Here is a 10,007-nt window from a genome sequence, read left to right as displayed (position 1 = left end):
CCCAGGTTTTGAGTTCTGGCTGAGATTTCCCTCTCTCTCCCAAGAGTGCCAGGCCCCTTGTTGAATGAATGAATGAAAAGGGAATGCTGGAGGGCAAAGGGAAGGAGAGCCAACTGGGTGTATGGTCCAGGGGAAGAGCTTGGTTCACTGCCCACGCTCTACACCGGACCGGAACTGGCACCGTGCATTCTGAATTCTCCCAGAGGAATAGGTACCACCATTTCCCCCTATTTATAGATGAGGCAACTGCCTGCTGGCCCTGCTTTTTGAACACGAGCCCCCACCTTCCTCCCCTGGGGTTTTTCAAGCTCTTTGTTACCACAACCTTGGAGGTGGGGCCAACCATAGAGGGAAAGTTCAGAATGAGTATCCTCTACCTGGGTGTTGTGTTACAACTACCAACTCCTCTAACCCAGCAATCCCGGAAGGAGAAGCTGATGACCTGTGAATTTCGCAGAAGGAAACTAAGGCTCAGGAGAGGTCCCCGGTGGGCCAAGTCACAAGGCAGGTCTTAGTCTGCTGTCCTGAATAGACCAGGCTCGGAGCCGGCCCGGTGAATACCATCAGAATGAACCACAAATGAAAGATGCAAGCAGAGAGGTAGAGCTACCAGGCCAACCACAATAGCTTCAGGTGACGAGCCCTTACTAGGTGCCAGGCATCACACTAAGCAGTCTCCCAACTTTCTCATTTGATCCCCAGGAAAAAGCTCCTCCAGTAAGTGTCATCATCCTCTTTGTGCAGCCGTGGAAAGGGGTGTGGGCTCAGAGGAGCCAAGCATCTTCCCCAGAGAGGCACAGCAGGGACGTGGTGGGTCCCCTCTACAAATCTAGGCCTGCCTGCTTTCCTCCTTTCTTTCAGAGTATCAGGCCCTTTACTCAGAGTTAGACGCTGTGTGTAGCCCACATCTGGACCATTCCATTTAATTTTCACAACCCAAGGAAACTGTTTTACAAACGCAAAACAACGGAGGAGGCTCGGAGAGGCAGAGGGGTTTGCTCAAGGTCACACAGAGAGAAAGTGATGGAAAACACAGTGCGGGGGCTTGGAAGCAATGAACGCGGGAGTCTTTGGGTGCTCCCTTCCTCTGCAAGCCTCGACCCCCATCGCGCGCCCACCAAGGCCAGCCCCTCCCCCTCCCAGCCCCCAGCCCCTTAGGCCCCCAGGCCCTCAGGCCCCCGGGCCCCTTTAACAGGGCGGCGGAAGGGGCGGCCGGGGGCGGTGGCGGCGCCCAATGGGCTGCGCGGAGCGTCACTTCCCGGCGGCCGGAGGCAGCGGCGAGTGTAGAGGGCTGGGGGCGGCCGGCGGGGGCGGGGCGGCCGGCGGAGGCGTTGGCAGCGGGCTGGGACCCACGCGGCGCCGCGGCCCACCTGGCCTGCAGGGCTCCCACCCCCGGCGGCAGCGGCGGCGGCGGCACGATGCCCTTTGACTTCAGGAGGTGAGTATGGCTACCCCGGCCACCGGGGAGCCCCCTCCGCGGGCGCGGAGGATGCTTGGGCACGCCGCGGACCCCTCCCGCCTGGAACGCAAAAGCGGCCCTTCGCCCTGTGCACGCCTCGGCAGGCCCCCGGGGACGCCGGGCTGGCTCCCCTGCCGCACACAAAGCCAGCAGGAGCCGCGGAGGGCCTCCTCGTGCAGCGGGAAGCGAGGCCGCCCACCTCTCGGGCCGCTCCGCCCCTTCCCTCCGCGGAGCCCCCTCCCCAGGCTGCCTCGACACCTCGCAAACTCGCATCCCCTTCCCCCCATGCTGGGAAACAGGTTTCCTCCCTCCCCTAGATAGGAGCAAACAAGCCATCCCCTTCGTCTTCTCTACAGAGCCTCCTTTCGTGAACCCCACCCCAGCTGACAGGTGCGTTCAGGGCACCTCGGATGAGCCCCCAGGGATCCGCAGGGGTGTGCAGACCCATCCCGCCAGACAGCTGCTGGAGGGTTTCAGGTTTCCGTAGGCTCAGACTCTCCCTAACTGGGCCGAACCGGAGGCCTGTACCTCAGCCAGTCCTGGTCCTGTGTTCTGGGTGTGGGGGCTCCATGGGGGAGGGGAGGAGGTAAGGGAGCTGTGGGCAGGACTTTGCAGAGAGCCTAGCCTGATCTGCCCTTGGCTTTCTACAGTCACCACAGTGGGCCCTTTGTGGGGTCCAGCCGCCTCATGGTCCACGTTGTGTTGGGCTAGGCCTTCTGGAAGGGAGGGGGGGGGTCTGCATCCAGACTTTCCCTTGAGGTATGGAGCCCCAGGGGATGCCCTGGCCTGAGGCAGCCACACTGTGGTGTATAGCCAGAAAAATAGCTGGGCTTTAGTGGGGAGGAGCTGGATCAGAATCCTGGCTCTGCCTCCTCCACTGAACAGCTTGGTATATTCTAGAAGTTAGGGGCGAAGGCTTTGGGTTCAGACCTCCCCTTAGCTGCACGGCTTGATGACTTGGGCAAGTGTCTGAGCCCTCTCAGTATCTCTGTGTCACCACCTGCAAACTGGGGCTAAAAATAAAGTCCCACCTGCGAGGGCTGAATGCATGAGAAGAGCTTAATTCAGAGCCTGGAGGGGTACAGAGCTCAGAAGTGGGAGGTTAGTGGACCAAGCAGCCTCTCCATGAGGCCACTTCCTCATCCACAAAATAGGGATTCCGGTCCCTGCCAGCTCCTTCCCTCCCTACAGGTGTGAATGAAGTCAGGGTAAAGCGACAGCCTTCCTGGGAAGAAAAGCCTGGCAGTGACCCCCATGGCATGTGGACATGTTGGAGTTTAAGCATGGAGAGAACATTGGCCTTGGAACTTTTGCACTGGCTGACGTGATACTCAGCCTGCCCTGGGCACCATTGCCATCCCACAAACAGCCTGCCCCTTCCATGCAGCCCTGGGGCTGGCACCAGGGTCTCAGACAAATGTTTGCAGACCCAGGGCATTTTCATACAAGGAAAACCCCTGTGATGGAATTCAGGGGCAGTCCTCGTACCGACGGTTAACATTCAGGACACGAGAGAGCTGTAGCTGGCACATTGATTCCTGGTTCCATAAAGCCTCCCCTTACCCAGGCTGATAATTCCTGCCCTCATCCCGCATCCCTTTGTGATTCAGTAGGTGCCAGTGATTTTGACCTTATTGGGGAAGTCACTGCTTTCGGGCATAGAATTCATTCACCCTGCACCTCATCTCCCATTGTAGGAGGAGGAAGTTGAGGGCTGAGGGTCTTGCCCTGGACCTCATGGGACCTAGATTGAAGGGTGGGCCAGGGTCCCAGGTCACGCACAGCTCCTGACCTGGTGCCCCTTGAGTTGGAGGTTTGGAGTGTCCAGGTACCATTGGGGCCCCAGCTTAATGAGTTGTTTTAATCAATTTCCTTGAAGGCTTGTGCCACCACAGAGCAGTGAGAATGGATTCAACACTTCCCATTCACACCTGGGAGGACGAGCCTTCTTAAGATGTGTTCATTCCAGGTCTCAGGTTCTAAGGAAGGGTCCACTGTACGCGCACGTCAGTGTTCATTGATCAAACATTTACTGAGCGTCTGCTCCGTGCTCAGCCCTCCGCCACGTGCCCCGCTGCAGAGCTGGGTGACATGTGACTCGTTTGCTCAGGGCCAGGCAGCGGTGAGCTGGTGGAGCTGGGATTCGATCTGAGGACTGTTAGCTGCAAAGCCTTAGCTGTGGGAGAAAAGGGAGGTCTTGGCGGGTCCCACAGCCTTGTCCGATCTCTTAAAAACCATGGGGACATGGAGAGGGGCATGCTCTGGTTGAACCCCCCCCCTCCCAGTTCGAAGCCAGGGAGAAGACCAGGCTTCCTGATCGTTTTGCTCTCCTTAATACAGAGCACAATCAGGAAGGGGGAAAAAGGAACCTCTTGCTCTTTCTTACCAGAACTCCTTGTTTTCCTAGTGCCTGTGGGACCTCGTGCACCTTACCTCCTGTGTGCTTTCCTGTCTGTGAAATGGGGATGAGAACAGTACCCGTTGTCGAGAAGATTAACTGAGCCAGTGTGTGTAAAGCATTTAGATACAGAGGATGCACCCAATAAATGTTGGCCACTCTTTTCATTATTTGTGTTATTTCATTGGAAGCACCTGTATTGCCTAACACTGTATAATTCACTTAATTATTTTATGCTTATTCTCTTTTTTCCTCCCATGAAAACATGAGCTCCCTAGGGCAAAGATCTTTATCTGTTTCATTCACTGTTGTAACTCCAGGGCCTAGAACAGTGCCAGGGCCACACTCGCCCCTGGGATATGTCTCTCAGAGTCTGTCAAGGAAGGCAAGGGCATGCTGTGATTTGATGTGCCAGTTCTTCCTTTACTGGGAACCCTTTCAGCTATGGGTGGTTAATTTTCCCCCTTCCTTCCTTGAATGGGCTCTTCTCTCAGTTGTAGTTGGGGGTGGGGAATAGGCCGAGTACAGAGGAGGGACCCGAGGCCTTCCAAGATGACTTGTGTTTGTTTTGCTCCTGGTGCATTGTTTCATTAATCCCTGGACCTTGCAGTGGTGGAACCGGCCTTGTGACTCGGTTCCTTGGGCGATGGCCCTGCCCGGACCCAGTTCCGGCTGGCAAGGGCCAGAACACCTGCTGTCTCTGGCTCAGGCCGGGGGTGGGGGTGGGGGGAAGGTAGGGGCATTTCCTGCAGCCCAGGCCCAGGAGAGCCTGAGCGCGGCTTTCAGGCGCGCAGAGATGGCCGGCTCCCCGCGACGCAGCCTCTGAGTTGAAACCCCAAGACCGGGGGTGTGCTGCTGTCCTGTCACTGACCATCTGGGCCCTGGGACAGTTGACTTACCTTCTCCGAGCCTCAGTTCCTTCATTTTAAGGAGAAGATGGCAATCTTCATTGCCTCACCTTGTAGGGGCAAGTGAGGTGTCCCTGCAGGGTACAGCCGGCTGCATAATTTGCGGGGCCCAGTGCAAAATGAAAACGCAGAACCCCTTGTTGGAAAAGTATTACGCATGTCAGGATGGTGACAGCAGAGCATTAGACTAAGCCTAGATGCAGCGCTCTGAGCACAGGACCCTGTGCGACTGCACAGTGCACACGCCTGTGATGCCGGCCCTGCCGCGACACCTTGGTTCAGCCTCCATCGCCTCTCAGTCTGGCCTTCCAAGTGGTCTCTCATCTCCAAGAGACCCCAGATCTTAGAACCCCAGGGGAGCTTTCCAAAGTTGACCTGATTTTTTTCACATTCTGGTTTCAACCGTCCAGTGGGGCCCATTGCTCTGATCAAGTATGATTTCCTTAGCTCCCTATGCGGCCTTGCCCGGGGGGGGGGGGGTCCCTGCAGCCCCCCTCACTCCCTGTGCCAGGGTCATCCCCGACCACCAGTGCGGGCTCTGAGCACATAATCAGAACTCAGCAGATAGTACAGTGGCTTATGTGAGTGCCTGTATTTCTACCTTACCTCATTCCAGAAAGATCTTGGGGAAGTTGACGGAAACACGTACTTTACAACAAATTATAAATAAATATAAATAGACTTAAAAATCAGGGCCAAAGGGAAATAAAGAACAGACTGGAGGAAAAATTTGAAAATCAAGCCAGCATTTCACATTTATTGAGCACTTACTAGTGCCTGACACTGTGGTAAGGGTCTTACCTGTGCTCATTTAATCCCACACCAACCCTGCAAGGCAGACACTGTTGTTATCCCACTCTACAGATGAGCCAGTGGAAGTGCAGCAGAGTTAAGGGACGTGATGCGTCAGCAGAAGGCACTGGGGTTGGAATGCTGTTCTTGTGCTCCGGAGCCCCACTTGTATCCTATAGGCTCGTCTCTAAAGCTTTGCCCTTCCATTCACCGAGTTCAGAGAGAACTGAAACCCCCTCTAATTGGATTCCTTGGCTTTCTCATCTCTAATCCTTTCCCAGTAGTGCTCATTAAGAAGCTTAAAGTCATCAGCCTTTATATTTTTATTTATTTATTTTTTAACTAGACTCATGCGGTCTGACACCTGATTCTGAAATTGTCTTTAAAGGACCCTCACTATGGTCTCACAGCAATTTAGAGCATCTCATTCTGGAGGGTCCAGGTTTTCCCACTCCGGCCACTGGGGCTTTCGAGTGTAGAGCATATGTTTAGCTTCTCGTCTGGATGTGGAAGGGGATGGAAAAATCTCTCCTCCTGAGGCGGTTTGGATTCATTCCTGATACCATACTATCTTGAGACTGGGCTTTAGCCAGCTGTGGCCTCGTTAAGTTCTGTTTCCCATCTGGTAATCCTTTCATTTTTTATTTTGGAGTTGCTCCTGGGGAGTTTTCATCAGGCACTGGAGAGGCAGGCAGGGTGTGAGGAGGGCATTTGGGGTGAGGCTTACCCACCACCTCTGTATCAGTGAACATCAGCTCTGCTGTATGTTAGAATCACTGGAGGAGTTTTAAAAATCCCCAAACTCAGGTGGTGCTCCAGACCCAGTAATCAGGATCTGCGGGTGGGGGACTCGGGCATCCGTATTTTATAAAGGTCCTCACGTGATTCCAAGTGTACAGCTAAGATTGAGAAGACTGCTCTAGATCCAGAGAACCCGTATTTATCAGGCCGAGAGCACAGGGGCAGCCAGATGCCAGAGTGGGTCTTTGGAGGGGAGGTTGGGGAGTAGAGTCTGGTCCCATCTGTCCCCCCCTGCAAGCACATTCCCTCTGGGACTGTTCTTCACTAGTAAAGCTGTCGCTAAGGCAGGGCAGTGGTGGTGGCGTTACCTTTCCATGGATATCCTTGCTTTTCAAAGTGTGGTTCCCACACCAGCAGCTTCAGCATCGCCTGGGAGCTTGTTGGAAATGCAAGATCCCCTGGTGATTTGAATGTACAGTAAGATTGACGAACTCAGCATCTCCCAGACTGTGCCGCTCCATAATGAGTCCCCCATTTGGAGATCCACAGCACGTGCATAACTTTCTAAAGGCTCTGAGAAGTCCTGCACAAAAGGAACCTGAGTCACTTAGCCCGGCTTTTGCCAAACTTACTATCTAAGCCACCCTTGTTCTTCATGGGGCGGCCAGTACCATTTCTCAGAATATTATTTGGGAAACAGTTGTAATTGTTCCTTTAAGAAAGTGGTAATTAGCCTAATTGTTGTCAACTTTAACATTTAGGTCTGTTAACTTAATTACATTGGTGTCTATGCAGGAAAAGTACCGAATGGGAAAAAAACCTGCCAACACTAGCATGTATTGGTTTTTAAAAGTCTTGACCCTTGGGAGAGGCAGGAGGAACTCAGGGTTCCCTGTACTACCAAGAACTCGGGGATACGTAAGGCGCTTTACAAATCTTCTCATCCTCTGAGTGGGCATTATTCCTATTTTACATACAGGGAAATTGACCCCCAGAGATGCTGGGTCACATAGCTGGTGCATCTAGGGGTCCCTGGGGGACCAGCACACACACCTGACAGTAAAATCCTCCCCTTGAATGCTTCCTTCTGGAATCTGCTGGGCAGCACAGCTGGACAGGAAGCAAGATCCATTTGAAAGGGACTGAATGTTCTGTTTATCCAAAAGGTGGAAACCCTATTTGAGATGAGAGACCCGGCTGTTACCAAACTTTAGTCACAGGTCCCTGAACATTGGGTGCTGGTGATGCTTTTCTCTCTCGAGTTGCCATCTGGGACTCGAATTGCTCTGGAGGAGGAAAGGAGGCAAGCCGAATCTTACTAGTAATGCCTGATGGTTTCTCAGCTGGTGACGTGTTGCACTCTGTGCTGGGCATGTTATTGGACTTGAAAGTCACGCTGGCTCCACGAGAGAGATACGATTATTAGTCATTTATTTTTCTATATTTTAGCTTCTTTTTTTTTTTAGATGACTATTTATTTATTTATTTTACCTTTTTAATTAACATACAATAAAAGTGGCCTTTTTTGGTGTATTCTTCTGTGGAAGTCAAGACTTTACATCGTGTAACCACCCCCGCAGTCTGGATACAGAAGTTTCATCCCTCCAAGAAACTGTAATGTTATCACTTTATAGTCATACTATTAATTCAATTTTTTAAAATTGTGCTAAGAACACTTAAGATGAGATCTACCCTCTTGACAGATTTTTTTTGTTTGTTTGTTTTTGCGGTACGTGGGCCTCTCAATGTTGGGGCCCCTCCCGTTGCGGAGCACAGGCTCCGGACGCGCAGGCTCAGCGGCCATGGCTCACGGGCCCAGCCGCTCCGTGGCATGTGGGATCCTCCCGGACCGGGGCACAGACCCATGTCCCCTGCATCGGCAGGCGGACTCTCAACCACTGGGCCACCAGGGAAGCCCTTGTTGTGGTTTTGATATGCGTTTCCCTGATGATTAGTGATGTTGAGCATCTTTGCATATACCTGTTGGCCATTCGATTGTCTTATTTTGGGGAACTGTCTATTCACGTTCTCTGCCCAGTTTTAATCAGGTTATTTGGTTGTGGGGTTGTTGTGTGTTTTGTGTGTGTGTGTGTGTTTTGCTATGAAGTTGAAGGAGTTTCTTATGTATTTTGGATATTAACCACTTTTCAGATACATGGTTCGCAAATACTTTCTCCCAGTGAAAAGGTTGCCTTTTCACTCTGCTGATTGTTTCCTTTATTAATTCAGTTTTAAAACAGGAAGCCGGGCTTCCCTGGTGGCGCAGTGGTTGGGAGTCTGCCTGCCGATGCGGGGGACGCTGGTTCATGCCCTGGTCTGGGAAGATCCCACATGCCGCGGAGCGGCTGGGCCTGTAACCCATGGCCGCTGAGCCTGCGCGTCTGGAGCCTGTGCTCCGCAATGGGAGAGGCCCGTGTACCGCAAAAAAAAAAAAAAAAAAAAAAATCAGGAAGCCAAGGTTCAGAGCTGGGAAGTGAACTGGCCCAGGGTACACAGCTGAGGAAGTACAGGACCGGGACTTGAACTTGGGTCTGTGATTCGAGAGCCAGGGTACTTCACCATGGTGCTCTTCTGCCTCGCTGGTACCTTGACATTGTCGATTTTTATGACTGTCCACCAGGTCTCCACTATCATTTTCTCTCTTGCTGTCACATCAGGAGCCACTGACATGTAGAATTTAACTAAAATGTCCCTTGACTACTTTGGAAGAAATCTGATGATATTTGACTTGTTTTGATGTTTTGCTGAGTCCAAGGGTACCTTCATGGTGTGGAGCAAGTGTCTCCAAATCTTCAGGGGAAAGTGCTAGGTCGTGGGCCACCCTTTCAGAACATCTTTCTACACTGCAAATTCCTCCGAGGGCTGCCTTGACCTGTAAGCTTCCATTTTCCTCATCTGCAAAGTGGGGTGCTCATACGTCCCTTGCAGGATTTTTTTGAGGATGGGATGAGCTCGTGTGGAATGTGGGGCTGTTTCACTCGTCATGGCCTTCCTTGGCAGCATTGTCCCCGTGCTCCTCGCCGAGCTCTGGTAGACCTGAGCAGAGGGGCATCTGGGGGGTGGACATGGTAAAGCCGGGGCCCCTTGGGTTTGCAGGACCAGTGATGTGCTCCCGTGAGAACACCTGGGGCAATTCAGCCCAGAGCTGGGCTCCCCTCTCTAAGTGGCACCCACACAGTGACCCCAGACCCCAAGGCATTAATCTCTGGTGGGAGAGAAAATGGTCAAATGGTCACATACCCAGATGTCCCCAGGCCCTGGGCAGGTATCACGGGGTTGGGGACAGTTGGGTGTGCCAGCTGGGCCCATCAGAGAGTGACGCTGCACTGGGAAGGGGCAGCTGTCTGTGGCTTGTTGCCCTACAGATTACCCAATTTTTTAGGAAATGATGGAAGTCTGATAAATTGTGTGAAAATGATTAGTAACTGCTTCCAGTTTTATTGCTGTTGAACGTTATGCTGGGCCAAACCAAAGCCTTCTGAGGGCTGATGATGGCCTGTGGCTGGCGGCATGCAGCCTGTGTGTCACACGTACCAGTGAACGAGCACACACTCGCCGGGTGGACAGGACTTGGGGCGGTGCCCCTGGACTCTCGGGAGGTGGTCTGGTGGGTCTGGGCTCGGAGCCGGGGGCAGAGGAGTCGAGGGACCCCCAGGTTTGGGCAGAGGCATCCTCGGGGCACGATTCTTCCAGGCTTGGCAGCCATGGC

The 10,007-nt window shown here is 53.2% G+C and overlaps 1 protein-coding gene and 1 long non-coding RNA gene across 3 annotated transcripts in view; both read left to right on the top strand.

The window, feature by feature from the left end:
• The first annotated feature begins 1,260 nt into the window (after positions 1–1,260).
• ERGIC1 (endoplasmic reticulum-golgi intermediate compartment 1) overlaps positions 1,261–10,007 on the top strand; it is a 106,651-nt gene continuing 97,904 nt past the window's right edge. The window contains exon 1 of the mRNA XM_004272005.4: positions 1,261–1,438. Within this exon, the coding sequence (XP_004272053.1) occupies positions 1,419–1,438 (20 nt within the window). The 5' untranslated portion in view covers positions 1,261–1,418. The remainder of the gene's footprint in view (positions 1,439–10,007) is intronic.
• LOC125964029 (uncharacterized) lies at positions 1,447–4,022 on the top strand. 2 transcript variants are annotated; one of them, XR_007476540.1, is made up of 2 exons: positions 1,447–1,849; positions 3,867–4,022. It is a non-coding gene; the product is annotated as an uncharacterized LOC125964029 (long non-coding RNA). The 2 variants fall into 2 exon arrangements; XR_007476539.1 differs by lacking the exon at positions 1,447–1,849 and adding an exon at positions 1,856–2,560.

The sequence above is a fragment of the Orcinus orca genome, chromosome 3 (genome assembly GCF_937001465.1).
Source record: "Orcinus orca chromosome 3, mOrcOrc1.1, whole genome shotgun sequence".
NCBI lineage: Eukaryota > Metazoa > Chordata > Mammalia > Artiodactyla > Delphinidae > Orcinus > Orcinus orca.
The sequence above is the reverse complement of the archived record's forward strand: the minus strand, read 5'-3'. Positions and strand labels throughout refer to the sequence as shown.